Here is a 23,502-nt window from a genome sequence, read left to right on the forward strand (position 1 = left end):
AGAGAATTACACTAAGCAATATGGGTCAGTTACAAGTTTTATAGTCAAAATAAATCGTGGAATGGTTCTTAAGTTTGCATATCATCATAATTCTCAGGGTCATTCCAAAGAATTTTTCCGTTTATCACTTCTGTATAGCTAGAAAATGTCTAATGTAGATTCAGAATATTTGCTGCATGTTAACATTTAAGTTTATGGAGGAAGGTTTTGTGTTGTGCTTTTTAACATCCTTTTTCTCGTGGGAGACAGCATTGCCTAAGAGCATAGACTCCAGGGTTTAAGGACCAGGATTTAAATTCTGGCTTTGGAACATAACAGTTTTATAATCATGGGCAAGTTACTTAAACTCCCTGTTTCTTAATTTCCTCACTTGTAAAATGGTGATAGTGGGATTCACATAGCATTCTTTTAATTAATGGATATAATATGCTCAGCACAGTGCCCAGCCTGTAATAAATGACAGCCAGTTAGTAAACGACAATTAATAATAATAAACCAAGAAGGCTTTTCTTCTCTGGCAACCAGTGGGGCAGGGGAAGGTAACTGATTGCTGTCATTTGGCTGTTCAGTACTATGGAGGATTCAGCACTGGGGACAGTGCCCCACCGGCCGACATAATGCTTCCCTTTCTGTATTCTTGTTCAGGGGTAATATTATCCACTCCCAGTGCTGCAGTGTTGCTCTTTATAGATGACACCACCTCTAGTCCTGGCTTTTTCGGAATCCCACCCTGATCTCGAATGAGGAGATCACGCCAGCACCCCAAACCCTACACACCAGAAACTAAGCTTTCCATTAAGAAATAGGGGAATCAGAAAAGGTATAGAGCGGAGGGTGAGATGATGGGGGTAAGTTTTGGAGATTCTGATTTGAAGGATAATACAGTTGGAGAGGTTTAGTGAAATGTTGGGCATTTGGAACTCGTGGTCAAAACTAAAGTTTCAAATTTAGGACTCATCTGCTTAGAGCAGATGAAGGCCAAGAACAGACGTGATTGTCAAGGGAAAGAGAAGAGGGCTCAGGGGCTAATCTTAAGCAACATTAACATTTTGGGGGCTTGCAGAAGAAGAAGTACAGCAGATCGGGGAGATAATAAGAGAAGCAGAAGCATTCTTGGGGAGGAGGAGTTTCAAGATAGACAGACAGACTACAGGACCACTCGCTGCAGGAAAGCTGGGGAGACGGACTGAGGACTGGCAATTGTGGGCAAGTCTGTTTCAGCATCTGGGTGAGAATGGCAGAAGGTTGCAAGGTGAGAAAGGGTCTTCAGAAAGTAAAGCGGGACATGTAGATGACTATTGTGAACGTGTGAAAGAGGCCTGTGATGCGTAGATGTACCTAGTGGGGAGGTTTCGTTGTCCTATTTTGTTTTGCTTTTGTTCAGCACGAGGTGCGCTTGGTGTGTTTGTAGGAACTGGTGAGCCAGTGGAGGACCGAGTAAAGCAATGAAAGGAGTGGTGATGAAGCGACGTCTCGGGGGAGGCAGGAGGGGCTAGAATCAAGGGGAGAAGGCACACTTCATCCTGTGGAGCTGAAGGGGTTGAGGGAGAGGGGAGTGGGAGCTGGGGATTAAGAAAAGAAACTAAAGGTTATAGCAAGTTATCCACGGGCGCAGCCTTCTTAGGGAAGTCAGGGTCACGGTCACTTTTATGGATGAGGGCGACAGACATGGTGAGAATGGAGAGAATGGATAGGATTTAGAAGAGCTATCATGATGAATGTAGAGGGAATCAAAAAGACATAAATAGAAAACATTACTAACCGTCGTTAATTAGCATGCATTTTAACGGCTAGGTGTCTGCCATGTGTCAGGCAAAGATGAGTAAGATGGTACCCTGAGAGTTCACAGCAGAGCTGGAGACACAAATGATGGAGCACAAGTTATCTTCTGGAAGTTGGTCGGGATGCTGTAAGATCATCCCAAGGAGGAGTAATCCCGAAGTCAGGCTTGAGGAGCAGCAGTGGGGAAGAGGGGACATGTTAGGAGTGGCAGGAAGGCTCCTCGGAGTTGCTGGCAGCCATGTGGGCATTCTGTGGAAGGTGGGAGAGTCAGAAGTAAAAAAAGTATTCCCAGTACAGGAAGTATCAGAACCAGAGGCTTCTGGAGGACAGAGCAAGGCAGAGAGGGGTGCAGTCCATCCGCTCAAACCCCTTGGATGCTTTCAGTGCAGATGCTTGGGCCCGGCGCTCAACGGGGCACACATCTGGGGCAGTGTCCAGACGGTCCTTTTTCGCAGGCTCTCCAGGTGGTCCTCAGAGGTACCCTTTGGGAACACTTACACGTGCCAGTGCGGTGGTGATGTGCACATGGTTCTCGGGTGTATCTCAGTGACCTGTGAGACAGGACGAGGAACGCAGGACAGGGAGAAGCCATTGCCCAAAGTGACGTCACTAATGAGAGTGGGCTCGGGCTCCAGCACTGGCCGGGAACACAGCCTGTTGGGGGGCTGCAGGTCGCTCATTTTGGCCGGCACATCTGGGAGTGACAGGATTGAGGTGAAAAATAATGATGGTAATAGAAGGAGGGGCCATGTTAAAAAGAGTAGATTTTTGGCTTCATGGTGTAGTGACTTTTCTCAGTAATGCTTATGCACTGAGAAGGAAAACAGATAAAGCAGAGAGTGACTTTTTAGGTTTTCAGTGTACTAAACTGTCGCATTAAGCTCCGTAGTCTCATCCCAATCTGACTTCATTTCTCCCCCACAGGCACACCTCACAGATACGGCGGGTTCGGTTCCAGAGCCCCACGATAAAGCGAGTATCTCAGTAAAGCGACTAGTGACCTTTTGGCTGCTGGAGGGTCTGCCTTTGATTTGTTAAAAAACGCAACATCTGTGAAGCGCAATAACGCGAAATGCAATAAAACGAGGTACGCCTGCACTCCCCGGCCATAAATCATGTATGCGTGTGAGCTCCTGGGCGTCGGAGCCCATGTCTTAACTCGTCTGTATTCACGTGTCCCGCTCGAACTATGTGGTTTAGTCGTGTGTCATATACTTGTGTGTATGTGTGTCTGTTCCCCATCCCTAGAACTGAAGCTCCCTGAGGGTTTTGTTCATCGTTGTAGCCCGAGAACCTTGCACGCAGAGGTCAGTCCATGACATTGAATGTCCATGACGTTGAATAGATGTGGAATGATGGAACTTCCTGTGCGCACAGGAAGGGGCTCCCCATCTCTTCCAGAGTCCAAGGACCCACGAGGCCCTGGGTGGCCCCCTTCTCACCCTCCCCCACCCCTTCCCGTCCCACCACTTGCCTGGCCTCGCCGCACGTACCCACGGCTCACTCCCTTACTTCCTTCAGGTCTCTGCTGAAGTCGTGCCTTGTCGGAGAGGCCTGAGGGACGCATGAAGGGCCCTGCCGCTTTGTGACACTTCTTTGCTCCTTGTCTAGTGGGGTAGTTTATTTTGTCTGGTACCTTAACTCGCCAAATAGGCTCCGAGTTTCCCTCAGCTTCTGATTCAGTGCCCCATATACCCTGCTCAGTAAGATTGATTTCATCTTTTCCAGTTGGCTTTTCTCCTACCCTTGTGTTTCTATAAGTACGTGTTTGCATCGCAGGGTTCCTAAGTAGAAACGAAAAAGTGCATGTGGTATTGTCACGGTCGTACTCTAGATTTGCACTGTGAAATAGAACGGCTGTTTAGTATAAATGAGAAGTTCCGTTCCAGCATCACACGAGCCATCAGCCCTGTGGATAGGAAACATTGTTATCACTGCGGAGTTTTGTTGACCAGCACCAGTCTAGATGCTTAAGAAACGATGGTTTTCTATTTGTTTTTCACACTGTTGTGACAGGGAATCATGGCAGTGAACTACAACCAGTCCGTGGGTTGTGGGGCCGTTGCGTTCCCAGTCCTGTCGTCGAGAACCACTGTCTTACCCAGTGCTTGCTTGCAGGTCTCCTGGATGGTTGAGCATGGACCCCGTGGCCACCCACAGCTGCCACCTCCTCCAGCAACTGCACGAGCAGCGGATTCAGGGCCTGCTCTGTGACTGCATGCTGGTGGTGAAGGGCGTCTGCTTTAAAGCGCATAAGAATGTTCTGGCCGCGTTCAGTCAGTATTTCAGGTGCGTATTTTAGACTGTTCTTCTAACTGCACAGAGAAAACACTCTTCCGGCATGGAAATATGTTGACTAAATTTTATTTTCTCCATGAATTTCATACCCTTTTTCTTTTGTAGTGCATTGTGGGTGTTTTGCTTTTGTATTTACAGTAACTCAAGAGGAAAAGAGCCTTTCAGTTAAAATATATCTGGGGCGATTAGGAGCATTTTGGTAGTTTGTTGTTAATCATGCTAATTAATGTCAGTCTTCCATATGTATGTTTCTTATCCTTTTAGGATAAAAAGATTGAGAAGCAGGATTCCTGTAAGAACTTTTCTGTGATAAGAAATCAGAGAGGGCAAACATCCTATATGCTGTTGCTTTTTCTAACTCAAACTTTTTCGTTTTTGTTCCCCATTTGACTATTCTAACAGGTTTAGATTCAATTTACTTATCCCTGTGATCATTTTTGTCTATGTGAAAGATTTGCTTAGAAATAGTAACATCAAGCAATAGTATTTCATTTATTTTAGCATTAGAGTTAAGGGTCCTACATACATTTTCTGCTGAGCTAGATTTCTCTCTTGAAGCACTGAAACTTCTGGTTTTTAGTTCCTTTTCCCCCCTAGAATGCATATTATATTACTGCTGTAGTCAACAGTACATGGAGCTGGGTTTAATCTTTCCTTGATAATCCCCAATCCCCAGATCAGATCTCAGCCCCTGTATATGCTGTAAGTACATGTTGTACTGGATCCGCTCACTGAAGAGGCAGCACTTTTCGTCTTTATGCAAAATGGTCCCAGGCTCTGGCTAGGCCTGCTCGTTCTGTCTTCCCAGGACAGTGGGGTTTAGGCACTGTGGGACATTGGCTGTTTGGAGTTTTCTGCACCCCACCTCTAATCTGTACTTTCCTTGAGGAAGAACAGAACCGAAGGCTGTTTGGGGGAAGCCCCTGACTGCATCTGATACAAATTTGCATACCCAACTCGGCTTGGTATTTTTACATAATACAAATTCCTTCACCTGTGAATTTGACTTGTGCCCAGAATGAGGTGTGTGGGCTTTATGGTGCCTTTTTCCCTCATTAACTCATAGGGGATTTACTGACTGCTGGACCACTGGTGGCTGAAAAACCACCTCTGACAGCTAGATGAATTACTGATTGCAAACTGAGTGTGTATCAGGTCTCCAGAATAGTCACATGCATAGCAACAGAAAGTAGAATTGTGGTTGCCAGGGGACGGGGGAATGGGAGTTGTTTAACAGGGACAGAGTTTCCCGTTGGGAAGAGGCAAAGGTTCTGAAAGTGGATAGTGGTGACAGAGCACGAGATGTGAGTGTAATCAATGCCACTGAATTTACCATTTGAACCATAGTTAAGTGTATAACATTATGCATATTTTGCCACAGTTAAAAAATTAAAATAAAAAAATGAGTATATCAAGGGTTGTTTTATTGTAGCTATTTTTATTTTTAGACTTTTAAGGCACTGAGGGATGGAAGTATTTTTCTATGTGTTTTATGGCTTGAAATATGTAATTTATCCAGCTAAACATGAAATATTGAAAAATGTGTGTCCTTTAGTTTCCTATATCTACATGCAATTAATAATACATAAGAATAATTACATTTTGAAAAAAGAGCAATGAGTATATTTCACAATTCTACTTTAAGATCTACTTGGAAGTTTGGATATTCAATGCACTAATTTAATTCATCTGAATTGCTTTATTGGATGGCTTCGCCAAAATTTTTTAAAGAATTGAAGCACATTTAATTTTAAAATCTTGGCATTTATAGGATAGTGATTTTGAATATTAGCCTGAACGTTGTTTATAAGTAAAAGTTATCAGCATGTATGAATTGTTAGCACTATAAACAGATCTCTTTTCTTTTCTCAGGAGCCTCTTTCAGAATTCGTCAGGTCAGAAGAATGATGTTTTTCACTTGGATATTAGAAATGTAAGCGGAATTGGGCAGATCCTGGACTTCATGTACACTTCTCATCTGGACCTCACCCAGGACAATATACAAGTCATGCTGGACACAGCACAGTGTCTGCAAGTTCAAAATGTTCTGAATCTGTGTCACACGTTTTTAAAATCAACCACTGGGGAACAGCCACCTGGCATGCCTTGTAATAACAGCCCGTTCTCCCTACAAAGCGCCCTGACTTCTGACACTAACTGTGTTATAAATGAAAACTACTCCCCTCATTTACTGCAAGAGTGTTCGGCAGATGTCCAGCATGGGAAGGTCTTGGATGAGTCACACTGTCCGGCTCCACCGTCAGGTAACCTTCATCACCCGCCAGGTGAAGCATCCAAACAAACCCCTGATACTTTAGACGACAGCTGCACAGAGCCGCCTTTCAAACAGCCAAGTTACTACTACAAACTGCGGAACTTCTACAGTAAGCAGTACTATAAACAAGCCACCTGTCCCACTCAGGAGAGAAGAACTGAGCAGCCTTTCGCCTTCAGCACCTCCACAGACCTCACCCCCGTGGAAAACCAGCCTTGTGCTGTCAGCCATCCCGAATGTGTCCTAGAGTCCGCTGAGCACTTGCCCTCCAACTTCCTGGCCCAGCCTTTGGGTGAATCGGCCCCAGACCCTGAGACGCACAACCCAGGCCCACAACCTACCAAACAGATGAGGCTCAAAAAGGCCATTCACCTCAAGAAGCTCAATTTCCTAAAGTCACAGAAATCTGCAGAACAAACATCTGAACCCAAGTCAGAGGGCGTTTTAACAAAGAGGGTTGAATGTGCCAGTGAAAACACTATAGAGAAAGCTAGCAGCCAAAGTGGTGAAGAAAAAGAAAGTGAAGAACTCATCAATTCTGAAAGTTTTAATTGCATCAGTGAAGCCGAGAGGCCTGAAGACCCTGTGACACTAGAAGACCAGTCCCAGACACTTCAGTCCCAGAGACAATACGCGTGTGACTTGTGTGGGAAACCTTTTAAACACCCAAGCAATTTGGAGCTTCACAAACGGTCTCACACAGGTACACTGATTCAGTACCCGCAGGCAAAGGAAAGGAAATAATGCAGACGATCAGACACCACTGCCTGCTTCTGTTTTCGTAAGAAGTTTTGCTATTGCTTGATGATGTCATTGATATTTACAGGGGAAAAAAATATCAAGGAGCATTAGCTACTTTTATATTTTTGGGATACCTCTTTAAGAATAATCTTATCTGTAGTTTGTAGTAGTTTCCAGCAGACTGCCCAGCCTCCCTCCTCTTACTTTAATAAATCTTCTGTCTTTCTAAAAAAAAAAAAGAATAATCTTAAAGTTCTATAGATGCTTTTATAGAGCCAGTTTCAAAAGATGTCACTCTTTTCATTTTTATTTTAATTATGCGTTTATATGATAAACTTTCCGTCTCTAAAAGAAGTATAGTAAATTTTGTTGCTGCACTAAAAATTTCAAATTAATTCTAAAACAGATCAGCTACATTTAGTTCTTTTTCTAATTAGATTAAGTTTATTCTTTAAAAGTGTGCGGTAGGTTAATTCCGACTAAAATAATTTAGTTTCAGTGATTCGAAAGTTCTCTGGAAAGTAATTTGAATATCAGATTTTAAAAATTGATTTGGGAGGTGGGAGGTAAACTTTTTAATAAGGATCATCTTTAACCGTCTGATATTTTCAAATGAAAATTCTTCCATCCTGAACACTGAATTTTCGAAGTTTTATTACCTTAATTCATACCTCCTCCCATTTCCAAATAGTGTATTTTTTCTAGAAGTTTCTTAATAAGTGTTACACAGTACATGTATATTACGTATATAATACATGTTACTTTCCTTCCTATACCTAAACATGATGACTCTAATACACATTCCAAATGAATAGCAATTATAATATGCTACAGCATGCTTCCAGATGCTTTTAAGATGCTTGTGTAATTGCAATTATTGATGTGACGTACTGTTATCACTTTCCTAGTTTGCCTAGGTGTTTACCACCTCAGTGTATTGAGAGAGTTCATATTTATGAAAGCCCTTTATAAATTATAATGTATATAAAGTACCATCATTATTACTGCTAGTAGTTAAGAATTACTCCATATGAAGGCAGTATCTTGACTTAGTTTTGTCCTGAAAACATTTAATTTATAATAGGTCATTCTTTTCACTTAAATTTCTTAGAGCCTAATGGTCACTATAATTTTTATTTGAGACTCTTATCTGTTTAGCTTTAAAGGAAAAAAAATTGTTTATCCTGCGAGAATATCTTTGAATGGCACTAGCCACACTGTCATGGCAGAGATGCTATGCTCCCTGGGACATAACCTCTCTATTGAGAAGAGTAGCAGTTGTCCAGTCATGATCTGGGGAACGCTCGGGTCTGTGAGGCCAGAACTGCTTCCATCAGAGCTTTGGACATGACCTGCCTTTTCCTTCTCCTTCTCCCACTAGTGTGCGTGGAGTCGGCTGCAGGCTGCAGGATGTGTGGTGAGGCCATCTTTCTGGTGGCCAGTGAAATATCTAGTCATGTGTGTTAGAAGTCACTCAGTTTTCATTCCTAATATGGGCTCTCCTGACAGACACAGGCCACATAAACAAAAGGGGTGTGAGAGCAAAGTTTTGAGAACCACTGGGCTAGGGTTCTTAGTGCTGGTCACTTACGAGTCTTGGTAACCGGTGACCTCTTTTCTCAAACTCTCGTGTCTCATCATGGGGGCTTTAACTGAACATTATCTATTATCCTTATAATTGCAGACATAAATATTGTCCCAAAATGCAGAATTAATATCATTATAAATATTCATAGTCAAAAGCTTCCCACCCACCTCATCCTGAGAAAGCCAGTAAACAGCTTCAAGAAAGATCAAAAGTATCGAGGTGGGAGCACAGAACGCTGGCACGCCCCATGCCCCAGCAATATGAAGGGAGATGTTGGTGTTATTTTTTAAAGACAGTCTTCATAAAGCCACTTATGTGAGGGGAATGGAGAAGATGGAGGATTTTTGGTCTTCCAAGTCTATTTACTGGAGTAACTTAGATTATAGGTGGTACCTTGAAGTATACTTTTAAACTGATCATTTTCTAGCGACTATATTCAGATCTGCTGTGGTTTCTTTGTCATTGAGTTCCATTCTCTACAACCTAGTCTATACCCAGATATAATTATTCAGAGGTACTAAGTCAGGTGGATAAGAAGCCAGCAGGGGGCCACATCTCCCGTAATGACGCCTCGTTTTCCCCTGGGCCTGTTCAACCCAGCCTGAAAGGGGGGGGCTTTTCCCTGTTCCACCTTCTGAGACCCCACTGTTTGGGGCTGTCCGGTTTTCATACCTCATGCGGTGTGAATGAGACCCTAGTTCTGTAGGAAATCGGAGGTAAAGTGGAGGCAGAAGGACAGGTGAACAGGTTCCTTCCATTCACAAAAACTCACAAAAACTCACATTTGATTTTCAACTAAACCGAAAGACTGTGTCCAAAACCTAGGTGGGGTTTGAGTGCAAATAAATAAGTTTGACTTCAGCGTCGGTTTATATTTGGAGAACAGTTTGATTTTTTAGCGAAAAGCAACCATAGATTTCACTTTTACCCTCTCTGCCGATCATGTAAGGGTGACAGAGACGATGAGGGTGTGGAGACCCCCATTTTCATCCCCTGACAACAAAGAATGTAATGCTCTGCATTAAACGGTGGGGCACAGGAGATAGTTTAAACGTTTTGAACAGAAAATTATTGTGCAAATAATGAGAATGATTTTACAAGCTGTTATTTTGTTTTGTTTTAGGTGAGAAACCTTTTGAATGTAACATTTGTGGGAAACATTTCTCTCAGGTGGGAATACTGTTATTTATTGTTAATAATTGGAAACCTGAAACCCAGTGTCGATTTTTATTACAAATAAGACATGGTTTTTGAGTTGTGAGAGATGCCTCTTAGGATATCTGTATCTTAAAAGACTTCAGACTAAATCAGGAGAAAACAATTTTCAAGAAAACAAATTTCTAGTTCATTGCGGAGAAAAATACCATTTTTTTATAAGAGTGTGAATGTCTCACAGTTAACACCACCCCCACCCCCCAGGATAGAGCCAATCCTAGAATATTTCTTCTCTTTCATGAATGAAATAAACCATATTGAACATACAGCCGGAAGCTGCAAATTATGCTGGGCTCCAAGACCAGTGTCGTCCTCTGATGGGGACCGTAGATATTAGGATATTGGCAAACAGACCAGTTTTCATTCCCCGCTTCTACTGGTAAGATGTTATATATTCATTCTCTCATCAGCCGGTATTTATTGTACCCTCTGATGGGCTGTAGACTGCTCTGGGCACTAGACCTAAAGGAACCTGGAGATCTAATGTTTTAGAGAAAATTTCGAATGTAGGCTTATGGGAACCTACTTCTCCTTCCGAAACAGAAGGTAAAACTCCAAACACCCCGTGCAGGCCCTGGCATTCCAGAGCTCAGTGAGACAAGCTGCTTGAGTCTGGTTAGAGCTAGGGGCATAGAGATCTGGAGTCCAGTCAGAGCTGGGGGCATAGAGACCTGGAGTCTGGTCAGAGCTGGGGGCCAGGCCCCACTGAGCCTAGAACCGCAAGAGCAGCGCCATCTTTGACACAGAGCCAGCCCTTGGTTTTCCCACGCATCCAAACCTGCAGTCTTAATTACTTTTCCCTCTTCCTACTCCCTGCATGCAGTGATTCACTGAGATTTAACAATCTCCCTTTGCGTTAAGAGTCTGGGCCGGGCTGCGTTATTTATCGTCCGGGAGAATGCCTGGCACCCACGAAGTGTCAGTAAGTGTTGACAGCCGCCTGGAGTGATCATTCCTTGCCACCATGGTAGCTGAGGCTGCTTCCCACCAGCTCAGCCTGGGGATCAGAGTGTGGCCTCTGGAGCCACACAGTCTGGAGATGAATCCTGCCTTCGATTTGTACTCTGTCACCTTGGGCAAACTGCCTGACCTTTTGACACTTCAGTTTCCTTATGTGCAACACAAGGATAATGAGATAGTTGACCCAACGGAGTGTGTGAGGAAGGAGGAAACGGGTTAATAAGGTCAAGTACTTGTAAATGAAGCAGCACAATCAGTGCTCAGGAAACCTTGCCGCACGGGCACCGTTTTAATCTTTGGTGCAGTGGGGAAGCCATGTCCTGCAATGATCATTAATAATGAGCCATCACGACTCTGGCTCTCATTTTAGTAATTCTTGAAATCGGAATACTACTTCTATACCTCAGGGGAATGTTAGGAGGAGTAAATGAAAAACGGGGCCAGAAAGCCGTTTGTACATTTACATTGTGATAAATCCTGTCCCCTTCTTGCTTGGAACCCTTCCGTGAGCCTCCCTTGCTAACCAAGTAAAGTCACACCAGGCCTCCAAGCCCCTTGCAGTCTGCCTCAGCCTTCTGTCCTGACGGTGATGCCCAGACCACCCTCAGAGATTCTGGCTCTGTTGGTTTGGGGGGAGGGGACACAAGAGTTGGTAGTTTGTGAGAAAGGCTGAGCCCCACTACCTCAAGCCTCATCCTGCACTTTCCCTCTCGAGCCAGTAGAAATCCTCCTCTTCTGCGTTAGTGTCTTTCTTGTCAGGTTTTGTAAAGGTAGAGTTACGTATAGTTACGGTTTTCAGATGTATATTGCAATATACAATATATTTCAATATACAATATATTCAATATACAATATGTTTCATTGTATGTTGTAAAGGTAGAGTTATGTATAGTGACGGTTTTCAGATGTATATTGCTGTTTTATTTCATAGTGAAATGAAGACATTTTTGTAAACAAGGAGGGCTCTTTTAAAACATGTCATTCAGTATGTGTGTTGCAAGCCTGCATTGCCCAAGGAGCTCTGCCATGTGCTGGGGGACAAAGGTGAATGCGGCTTCAGGAGCCAAGTGTTGAGAGGAGGAAACAGAGGTGTAAACGGTACAATACAACAAAGCACCGGAAGCCCGCTGATGGAGACGTGTACAGGGAACAGTATGGGAAAGACAGAGAGTAGGCATTTCTACGTGAACGGGGCGGTGCTTGGGGTAGGGACATCAGCTTTAAAAAACTATACTCCTAGATTGTGATCACAGAATATACCGATGTTAGTATAATCTGGACACTGCATCTGCCCAGATCTCAGGAAGGGAGTCATACCATACGTAGAGTAGGAAAGAGTCTCCATTTGGTGTGATGTGTCTCCTGTGTGGAGTAGGAGCTGGACCATTTGGTGCATCCACAGGGGAAAACTAAGATAGTGACGGGTGCGGAAAGCCTGTCACACAAGAAGCAGGAGAGGAAAACTTGGTGTATGTAGCTGTCTGTGGGTGAGGAGCAGAGTGGTTTTGTCTCTCGAGTCAGAAATAGAAACTGAGCAGCTGGTGCAGAAAGTCCGGTTTTCAGAGGTTAGGCGTCCTCCCACAGTGCTGTCTGGAGAGAGTGTCCATCCAGGTGTGATGGAAAGGACACAGCGTTCTGTAGGAGGCAGCCCAGGGACTTGGTTCCCAGGGCACTGGTGTGGCCTCATGCCAGAGGTGACTAAGTTTCATCCTGTCCATGGTGAAAAGGCAACAATAAGAGTATTTTAATGAACTTTTCCCAAGTTATTAAATTTTCAACTCGAGGTGATTGTTCCCACACTTTTGGTGTTAAATGTCCTTTTATCAGTATAATGATCATTTTTGTTTAGGTGACATCTCTATGTTAGTCTCCAGATTTTTTCCCTTTTAATTTTATTGCTTTGTTTATTGCTTTTAATTTTAAGACATCCTGAAGTCTTAAAACTGAACCAGGTGACTTTTAAGATCTGAGATCCCTTTTATCTCTAAAGTTTTATGATTTCCTGACTTTTTATATAAGCAATCAGCTGCCATTAGACGGGTACTCTGATAGAGAACAATATGCTTATTTTTTCATGTTTAAATACTGATTTTCAAGTCCATGTAAGAAGGAGTTTGCAGTATTTTAAAAATTCCTCAACAAATCAGATGTTAGTTCTTTTCTGCAACAGAACGTTTCTGTTCCAAATTCTGCTGACTCCATCTTAATATAAAATGATGTTTGCTTGGGAAGAATAGAACGCCTGCACTCCTGACGTCCTGTAGCACAGCTGAACAGCACACAGCAGCCCAGGCGCTGATGTCCATAGACAAACCTGAGTTAGAATATTCCATCCCCTGCAGGGGCCGAGGCTGATTACTTCTCTCCCAGAGTCTGTTTACTTTTCTGTAAAATGGGATGATACTGCTTCACGGGGAAGTTGTAATGACGATGACGTGAAATACGAAGTCCTGTTTGCCACTGCCCAGCAGAGTGTTCCTCACAGCAATGGCTTCGGATGGGACAGCTGTTACTATTACCACTTGCTGGAGTTTTCAGGGGTCCAACAAGCAATAGCTTCTCAGATGTGCTTTATGTACTTAACGTATACTTGGAGCATATCCAAGTTGACTACAAATGAAAACAGTTGACGTCAAATAATCTGGGCCCCAGCTTCCTATGTAATTTAGTATAAATTATCATTCTTGGACTTTTTTGCCTGAATTTTTCCATTATTTAATCTATTTTGATGTCATTTATCAGACTGTTAGCTACCGCATTTCCCCGAAAATAAGACCTAGCCGGACCATCAGCTCTAATGCTTCTTTTGAGCAAAAATTAGTGTAAGGCCTGGTCTTATTTTAATATAAGACCAGGTATAATATAATATGATATAATATAATATAACATAATATATAATATAATACTAGGTCTTATATTAATTTTTGCTCCAAAAGACACATTAGAGCTGATGGTCCAGCTAGGTCTTATTTTCGGGGAAACATGATATGCTCCTTTATCTGGGGGAAATATAATTGTTTTTATTACCCATTTCCACTATTAAATAGCTAAAGAAACACTTAAAAATGTTTTACTATTGCTTATTATAATATGAGTGGAAGACCATTGGATTACATTTGCTTAGAAAACAATTGTTATGCTTTGTTAAGTAGCAAAAATGCAGCATTGCTAAGAATTGATTCAGAGACTGAATTTCAATCATTATACATAGTTTACAAAATAAAGAGGGATCCAATTTAACAGTTGAGCAGATGGTGCTATTGGAATTGTTATATAACTGATGAGCTTTTCTGAAATTTGGAAGTGACTGATTTCGAACAGTCAGCCGTGCATTATCTAAACCCCAGTGAGCTGTTTTCCTGAGTGGCAAAGTGACTATTTCTCATCCTGAGTACTCAACACAGGCTAGTTTATTCACAGAAACTTGCATGTCCTCAGGTTTTCCCCTCAGACTCATATAAACCACTATTAATTTCTGGCCCAACCATGTACCCGAAGCAACTACTTTATCTGAACCTGTTTTTCATCTAGAAAATAGAGATCCTAAGAGCAGTTCCTGAGGGTAATTTGGTAATGTGTGGAAAGGCCTAAGCAGACCACATGTATATTGCCATTGGCATTTGTTGCTTTATTATTGTTATTCATAGTCATTCTATTAAAAGTTAGATATTTCCCAATATTTTGCCAGGTTCTTTCTCTTCTGTTACCTAAAATAAACCTAAGTGTTTTTCTAAGCCGTATCTCTCCTATTCTGAAAGGTAGTATCTCACGCCATGTTTCCCAGAGTCTGATAGACACGAAGAATCTCCGTGTTAGATGACGTAAAATCAGGACAGCATTCTTTATTTACACCTGTACATTTCCAATCACAGGTGGATTTCTCGCCCATCTTCAAACCTATAACTGTGAACTGTCTTTGCATTTTATGTAAAACATAATTTACAAATTTACAAAGCCAAGTTTGTTAGTTGGGTATTACTGTTTATTCTCCCTTTTTGGCTTATTTTATCCGTAATGTGTGTGCATTATTATCTTTGGGTGTACGCACTCATTTCAGGTTTTTTATTTTAGTTTAGTTTTTTTAACAGAACACTATACAAAATTAAGTAGGAGGAATGACAGACTGAGACCATTGCCTTAAATTATAGCAGTGGAAGCTTTTGTTTCCAAATCCTAACTAGACAGGAGCTTTTTTAATATCTGAGTCATTCGCAGTCTTAGTTTCACTCTACTTAAGGCAATTTAATATTGATTTCTTATTGATTAGTACACGGAAGTCTATTTTGTGATTTCCGTTTGAATGTTATTCTTTGTAAAGCCCTGTAGGGTCAGAAATTTGGAACATAAAGATCCTGCAACTGACTGACTGCTGCAGCTGTCTTCATTTGCATTTTTGCACAAAGGCCAAAATGACAAACCTGTCAGGCAGAACAACGGTACTGCCAGAGGAAAAACTGTTTGGAAATGCCTACCTTCCTTAGGAACAAAAGCCTGTTTTTCAGGAAGAAACAATCTAAAATAACCATGGACAAGCACTACTTTCTTTTTTCAAATGATGCTTGCATATAGATGGTCCAAGTTTAAAAATATACAGAACAATACATCAAGGTCTGTTTAAAATACAAACTTCACGACCACCAGCCTCCCTCACAGTGTGTCGGCCCCTTTAAGAAGCACCCCTTGAATAAGCAGCACAGTGTGTGCCTGAGTTGGACATCCCAGGGGAGCACACCCCCCGACTCCCCTGTGGCTTGTGGGCAGCCCTGTGCTCAGGGCACAGACCTGAGACACGTCCCTATTCAACAGACACTGGGCAGGGCCACTTGCCAGTTAGAATTGGGCCAGTGGTGGACCTCCTTGCATGCGGCTCCATGGAGTTTGTGCGTATGTCTCCAGTCGTCATTGGGACTGGAACCTGGCTAAACCTGTCTGTTTTCCCTTGAATGTATATAACTGTTTTTAAGAAACTCATTATTAGTGTGCTTTTTCTTGTCCTATTTTGCAGGCAGGTAACTTGCAGACTCACTTACGTCGGCATTCTGGTGAAAAACCATACATCTGCGAAATCTGCGGAAAGAGGTTAGTGCCGGGCCTATCCTTCCGTCCATGGGGATACCTCGTGGCTGGTGTCTTTGAAACGCAGTGTTCTGCAGCGGTGGCTCATGCACAAGCCACCTGGAGGCCCCGTGTATCACTAAGGAACACAGAGCCTTTCTTGTGACACACATGAGAAAAAGAAAAAGATGTTATTTAAAAGAAAATTTACTACAGAAGTCTTAGGAAATGGGATTTTACGTGAAACAAAATTATTTTATACTAAAGTTTCCATTCTTTCCAAAAATGGCTGTTAAAATAGCCAAATATCCCACAGAGGTGAGTGTCTAGTAGGGAAAGTGAGACTTGCAGCCTGAATGCCCAGACTTCGGGAGAGAGGGTGGTAGGAAGTGCCCCAGCCGTGGACCGGGAAAGGGTTTTGGGAGTGAGTCAGCTGCAGAAAAGAAAGAGATTGAGGGCTGCGTGCCGTAGGGTTTTGACTTGGGAAGTAAGAATTGGCTTGGTGACTGACAGCCTGATGTTGGGGAATCGGGTATGAGGAGATTGGCCTCTTGCGTGCACACCGGCCTGTGGCTTTGGCCCGCCCGCCCTCGCGGGGGTCGTTTCCCGGGAGCCCACATACTCTGTCATCTAATGGTCATGCTGGGACACAGGCAGCAACCAGGGCCGTGCCAGTCACATCGCCTCATCTTCCTCTATTTAACCAACGTTTATTAGGCACCTCTCATTGCACAAATAAACAGGACAAATTTCTGACAAGTTCATACTCAGGAGTCGGGGAAAGAGGTGGCCGTAGGGATAAAGTCAGAGTCCCCTGATGCTGTGGGAACACCAGGGGAGAGAGCCACTCCCACTTCAGGTCCCCGAAAGCAGTCGTCTCCGCAGATGGTGGAAAACAAAGAAATGAAAGCTACCCGGCCTAACGTGTCTCCCTTTCTGCTGTAGCGACCTGAACACTGACAGCCAAGTTCAGTGCCCAGGCACCGTGTGCGGCTCATTGCAGGTGGCTTGCAGCATAAACCCACCCCCCCACTGCACCTTTCATCCCTGAATGTCTTGCATTGGCTGGTGTTTTAAATGTGAGCCTTTGGAACTCTGTTTGAAAGTAAGGCATGCATTTAAAGTCACTTCTGTATGCAACATCTTCCCCAAAATAGAACGTATTACTCTACTTTCAAGTGTGGTGGACAGGAAAGAGCTGGATTTTCACATCCGAGGGCCTGGGTTGGAATTACTGCCTGAGTCACGTGAGTGGCCTTCTCTGAAGAAGAAAGATTAATGCAGTGAGGTAGAGAAAAATGTTTTAAAAGCAAAACACTTGTATCAGTTCCTACTTTCCTTTAAAAAAGAGGAAAACAGTGAAGATTTTTAAATGCACGTTTCTCATGAAATCAGCCCCCTCTGACTACGTTCTCAAGGAACGTCAGGAGCAGCTCATCCCCTGCCCCAGTGACTTGCAGTTACAAAGATTTGCAGTAATGGAAAACGGCTGTTAATTGCATTTCCAAATTACATTACAGGTTTGCAGCCTCTGGCGACGTCCAACGCCACATAATTATTCACTCGGGAGAGAAGCCACACTTGTGTGACATCTGTGGCCGAGGTATAGCTGAGCGTTTTCCTTTTTTTGCTTGAACATGACTGATGGAAATGTTCTCAGTCCTTCAGCTGAACACCTGTTATGGTCTCTGCAGGGTTTAGTAACTTCAGTAATTTGAAGGAGCACAAGAAGACACACACGGCTGATAAAGTGTTCACCTGCGATGAATGCGGGAAGTCGTTCAACATGCAGAGGAAGCTGGTGAAGCACCGAGTCCGGCACACGGGGGAGCGGCCGTACAGCTGTTCTGCCTGTGGTGAGTGTCTGGCCCTCCAGGCCAGGCGGTACCCGTCCTCCCTGGCGTGGGCAGCTCGCCTGTCTCCCGCTTGTCCCTGGCTGTTTGGTGTCTCCGAGGAGTCACCCTGTCCTCACAGGCAAAATGGAAGTCATGCTGTTGTTTTACCACTTCACATGGTCTCCTCTCATTCATTCCTATGTGCATGTATCAGATGTTTTCTGGGTGTCTCCGAGGGGTCCAGAGCTGTGCTGAGATGGTAGAGGTATCCGGATGACAGACTGTCCTGGGGCCGCACACTCCTGGCCCCCGGGAAAGTGGGACCCCGTGGTGTGTGGCAGCAGGTGCCAGAGCGCAGGGCGCGGGGGCTGCGGGCTTGTCTATCCTGCTGGAGCACGGGGTGCACACCATGGGGACGAGTGGGAGGGCTTCTTGAGGTCATGTGTTCTGAAGCAGAAGTGATTTCTATGGGCATCTGACCCGTCAGTGAACCAGCTCATCAGGGAAGGACAGGGAAGCCGACAGCTCGCAGCTTCACGGTACTTTATTGTAGAGACGCAGAAATGTGGACTCCGTTAAGGCACCTGTTACCTGCTCCGGCCTCTGAAGGAGTGTGTGTGTGTGTGTGTGTGTGTGCACATGCGTGAGCGTTCCTGTGACAAGTAGTTGGTAGTGTGAGTAGAATCATGGGTGAGTGAGTAACCATGTTTGTGATTTCCTTTATAGAACAAATGGGGAAAACACTCGAGAGTCCAGCTGTGGGAAACCTGGAATAGAGCACTACTCAGAGTGGCTCGTTCTAACTGTGATTGGTTAGGGGGCAAGGCTTCTGGGATGGAACCAGAAGACAACTTTGTTTCCCACTTAAATTATATACAGATCTTCTGGATACAAATTTAGGCAACTCCACGACTATTCTGATCACTCTTAAAAAATAAGTTGCATCACTTTAAATCACAAATGCAGTTTCAAATCACTAATATAAAATGTCAGTTCCAAATTATGACAACCGTCAACTTGATTTAAGGTTAAATTTTTTTCTTTTCTCCCAGCTGGGACTAAGACCGTTGCCAGGAGGGAGCGTGGGGGACCTTCTGTCTTCCCCACGTCAGGCCCCCACCCCACTGACTGTTTCTGCCCCTGACAAGCTCAGCTTTGGGAGGTGGGGAAGAGAAAGGGAGAAATCATGTTCTTGCATGACAGGTTCAAAATGCTTAAACCACTTGATTGAGGTAAAATTCTCATTCCATAAAATCTACCCATTTAAAGTGAGTGATTCAGAGATTGTGGTCCAGACACAGAGCTATGCAGGCTACACCACAGTCAGAGTTCAGAATGCTTTCAGAGCCCCTGAGAAGGAACTGCACACCCATTACCATCACTCTTAAAACATTCCCACCCTCCAGCCGCTGGCAACCACTGATCTACTTCCTGGGTCTACGGATTTGTCCTTTCTGGACGTTTCATAGAAATGGAAGCACACAGTGTATGGTCTTTTGTGACTGCCTTCACTTAGCAGATATGCTGTGAACATTCATGGACAGCTGCCCCCCTGTGCCCTCCTCAGGGCTGCGACACATGTCGAGCCTGGCTCCTGGCTCTGCTGTGACTAAAACTTATTTATACATATGACGAACCCTAACAGTGGTGCTCCCATTCTGCCCAGTAATCGCACTCCTGAGAGTTTATCTTAAGGAAACAATGAGAAGAACATCACATGAAGAAGCAAATAGGAGGGAGCATCCCAAACGTGCGACACCAGAGGGACAGTTATGAAGCTGTCATCCGCAGGACACCACACAGCTGAGGCAAACGTGTTGCACAGACAGGACAGCAAACTAAACACGCTTTTACGGTGGTGTTAAGTGAAGGCTACTGAGCTTGACCTTGTGGGCAATGTGCAGAAGTGACAACACAGAAGTGGCATGTTTCAGTAGTTTGTATGCAGACATGTAAGAAATAATAAACGGAGCCCCTTTCAAATGGAGCTGGGGCTGCCGTCCCAGAGGAGCTGCCTTGCAGGTCTTATGCCTCAAATCTTTGGAATATTAAAACGGGGCCCTTTGCCCACGGCCTAAAGTAACATTGTGCCCCAAAGAACTGTTTGCAAAGATCACAAGAAGGCAGATACTATGACTATGGGACTGAAAATTAAAAAACTGTTTAGAATTAGCGTCACTATGTGAACGTATATGCAGCAGTAGAAATGCCTTCCTTCTGTGGATGTCACGAGTCCCCTTCCCTCTGTCATACATACCCACTGCCTTTGTCTCCTGATAGGAACACTGCTTGGGCATTGTCTGAATCAGCGCTTCCCGAATAGCTATTCTTTGATCTCAAATAAATGCTTGTTGCCTCTCACTTGAAAGGCATTTTACTTTTAGGTTAACAGAAAAAAAAGTGCTCAAAATTTAACAGATGGGCATTGACATCTAGTTTTGTTCAAGGGCGTTTTTAGATAGCCCACATTGCTTGACTAGGGCTGGGTAGCTGAGAATTCAGATAGAGTGGCATATGGGTAGGAGAGAAGCCCTAAATATATGTGCACATACACTGTGTAGTTTGTTCTCCATACTTTGGAAATACATTATGCCTCTGATAAGGTTATTTATTGATTTTTCTCTTCTGATCCCCTTACCTGCTCTAATTGTGGAACTTGATCCCCTACCTGGATCCTATACACAGAGAAAGGAAATAGAACCAGGAGAAGTATGTGTCAAGTTATGTTAAAAGCCAAATACAGAAGTGCCTTTAGAAAAGATGTTTCTAAATTATAGATTGGCCGGTGGTAACACTTAAGGAAATGTAAGCAAAACGGACAAGGTTTCCCAGCACCGGCTCCTGTGCAGGGAGAGTCTCCGGAGGCTCCGAGCCGCCCGAAGCCGGAGGGCTGCGCCGCGGGGACACGGCCCGGTCCCCGCCCACGTGACAGCGAGTGGGCGCGCTCTGGGAGGGCCGCGGTCCTCCCCGAGTGGCCACTTCTGAAAGGTCCCTCTCTCATTGTCCAGGAAAGTGTTTCGGGGGGTCCGGGGACCTCCGCCGGCACGTGCGCACGCACACCGGGGAGAAGCCGTACACGTGTGACATCTGCAACAAGTGCTTCACGCGCTCGGCCGTGCTGCGGCGGCACAAGAAGATGCACTGCGGGCCGGACGATGCGGGCCGCGACGCCCTGGAGGAGTTCGCCCACGCCGTGGACGCCTCCGACCTGGGGCAGTCTCAGGGCGCGGATGCCTTTGCGCAGGACGTGTCTGTGACGTTGGTGCCCGTGTCTGTGAAGCTCCCCGTGCCCCCGGGGGAACACGGGGGGGCAGAACTTGAGGGCCACCCTGCCAGCTCCTACTGTAAGTTCCGGTGCACGGCCCAGCCTCCCGGAGCCGCTGACCAGGAGAAGCTGGCTCTGGACCCTGGCAAACTGGCCAAGGCCCCGGGGCAGCCCGCACAGCCCCAGGCCTTCGCCTACTCGGCCGTGGACGCCGCCCCCAGCGCCGGGCCGCTGCCGGTCGATGGCATGGCCGGGAGCCGCGCGTCCCTGGCCGCTCTGGACAACCACTGCGGCGACGCCCCGGGCAGCCGGGCGGCGGGCGCGGCCTACAGGAGCGCGGAAGGCCCGTTTTTCTCCAGCATGACGCTCTGGGGGTTGGCGATGAAGACGCTGCAGAATGAAAACGAGCTGGACCCGTGACGCCCTCGCGCGCTTCTCAGCGTCGGCCGCGTTTTCTGAGTCCTTGAAGGCGTCTCACGGCCGCAGAGCTCTTGGGCCACTTCCCCCCTGACGTGGCCGATAACTGGGAGCCGCTGGAGCTCAGGGTTTGGGAGGAAGGCCGCTGGGCTCAACTGGAAGCGGGCACCAGGGCGGGGCTCGTATGTCACAGAAGCCAAAAGCCTGAGAAATCAGTTCACAGACTTCAGCTAGCGTGGCAGAGGACAGACTATGGGTCAGCTACTGTACATTTTGGTCATGTTAAGAAAAAAAAAAAAAATATATATATATATATATATGATAATACAGATATTTTTGCATTTTCACATGACTGAAGTTTGTAGCATTTTGTATTTTTATTTACACAAAGATTTTATTTGTATATGAAACTCATACTATAATTTAATTTGAATAAATGAAACTTTCTATATAATGTGTGTTTCCTCCAGCATCCATATTAATCTAAAGACCATAGTGGGATAAAAATAAGTATCACAAGGGCAGGACTGACAATGCGGCAGGAAGTTGCTCCTGTCTTCCTTCTGTGACACAAGAGCCAGGACTTCCTGGAAGGCTGCTCCCTGTAGGGTTTCCCCGCAGTCCCTGGCTGCTCCATCTCAGACTCCTTCTCCCTCCCCTCAGCCCACACCTAGAAGTTGGGGTGCCCCGGGTTACAGGCCCTGGGGCCTTCCCTGACCTTGCTCTCTCCTTATGCCACCTCTTCGTGTCTAATGACCACTAAGTGCTGTTTGCTTATCACTCCCAAACTCCTGTCCGCCCTGGGCCTCTCCCAAGAACTCTAGATTCCTATACCCAACTGCATGCCCACCATCTCCATCTTAATGCCCAGGAGACACCAGACTGAACATTTTTAAAACTAGGCTCCTCCTCCTCTCCCCTACTTGTGCCCCCCATTAAAAGGCAATCCCATTCTTCCAGTCACTCAGACTAACCAGTTTCCCCACTTCCACCAGTAAATGTTTATGGAGTGCTTCCTGTATGCCAGGAGCTGGGTTTTCCCAAGCCTCCAAGAGTAAGACCCTCCTGGGCTGACGGAACTCGCCTGGAATAAATTTGCTTGATCAGGGTAATAAGACTTTAGGGGAAAAATTTTAAACCGAAGCTCTAATTCATATTTCCTGTCTCTTCCCTTTCCGCCTCTATCACTCAGCCTGAAGCCTTAACCTAAATAAAGAAAACTTACAAGTGGTGAGGCCTGGAAGTGTGAGCGCATCCTTGGACAGCAAATTATCTGTCACCTCACAGATATTGTCCCGTTTAATCCCGTGGCACCCAATGGGGTAGCGCACCGTTTACATCTTGGTTTATTTCCTTCCAGACGTCTTCCTCTGCAGTCAGATACAAATAAATTTACCACTTAAACATTTTCTAATCAGCTCATACCATACATGCTTCTTTGTCTTTTCACATAGCAGATTGTCATACACATCTTTCCTTGTCAAAAAAAAAGTGCGGGTTGACATTGACGCTCTGAATCCCTGTCTCCTATTCCCATCACATCCCTTCAAGTTGAGGAAGTTTGTGAAGAGCCCAGCCCAGTCCTGGTCAGATAGCGGGCGCTGCACGAAAATGCCCTTTTTCTTGACTTGACAAGGAAATCTATGGGTCGCTCTGGCCGCTTTGTGTCGCGTTTCCTTCCAGCCCCCAGATGGCGGTACAGTCCCTCACAAAAAGCAGCGGTGGGAGGAGGGGCATGGGTGACTTGCCTGGGCCGCGCGCGCCGTATTTCCAAAGCACCTGCAGATTGCAAAGCGCATTCACCCACCTGAGCCCCTCTCAAGCTCCCTAAGAAGCGTGGCCAGGTAGCACTCTCTTTCCCCAGTTTGGAGGAATGTATCCTGAGAAGGGAGGTCACTTGCTCATTTATTTTCCATCCTTGTTGAGTGCTGACAACACGCCGAACTCCAGTGTCCGCACAGGAGATGCCCTGGGAGCCAGGCGGCCTACGCCTTTGCCCTCACGGCTCCAAGAGGAAGCTCCATTCAACAGCTTCGTGAACTCAGCACAGTTCCCGGGTTCTCCACGTCTC

General features: G+C 45.2%; 1 protein-coding gene across 2 annotated transcripts in view; it reads left to right on the top strand.

Annotated features, from left to right (window-relative positions):
* Positions 1 to 21,882, top strand: part of ZBTB49 (zinc finger and BTB domain containing 49) — a 24,865-nt gene extending 2,983 nt beyond the window's left edge. Inside the window, exons 1-8 of one of the 2 annotated variants that reach the window (XM_081058355.1) lie at positions 2,734 to 2,869; positions 3,901 to 4,071; positions 5,953 to 7,058; positions 9,808 to 9,854; positions 15,865 to 15,938; positions 17,435 to 17,517; positions 17,609 to 17,770; positions 20,758 to 21,882. In XM_081058355.1, the coding sequence (XP_080914481.1) occupies positions 3,920 to 4,071; positions 5,953 to 7,058; positions 9,808 to 9,854; positions 15,865 to 15,938; positions 17,435 to 17,517; positions 17,609 to 17,770; positions 20,758 to 21,434 (2,301 nt within the window). In that variant the 5' untranslated portion in view covers positions 2,734 to 2,869; positions 3,901 to 3,919 and the 3' untranslated portion in view covers positions 21,435 to 21,882. Of the gene's footprint in view, positions 1 to 2,706; positions 2,870 to 3,900; positions 4,072 to 5,952; positions 7,059 to 9,807; positions 9,855 to 15,864; positions 15,939 to 17,434; positions 17,518 to 17,608; positions 18,708 to 20,757 lie in introns of those variants that run through there. The other variant, XM_081058356.1, reaches the window with a different exon arrangement.
* The last annotated feature ends 1,620 nt before the right edge of the window (positions 21,883 to 23,502 follow it).

The sequence above is a fragment of the Rhinolophus hipposideros genome (assembly GCF_964194185.1).
Source record: "Rhinolophus hipposideros genome assembly, chromosome: 1".
Taxonomy (NCBI): Eukaryota; Metazoa; Chordata; class Mammalia; order Chiroptera; family Rhinolophidae; genus Rhinolophus; species Rhinolophus hipposideros.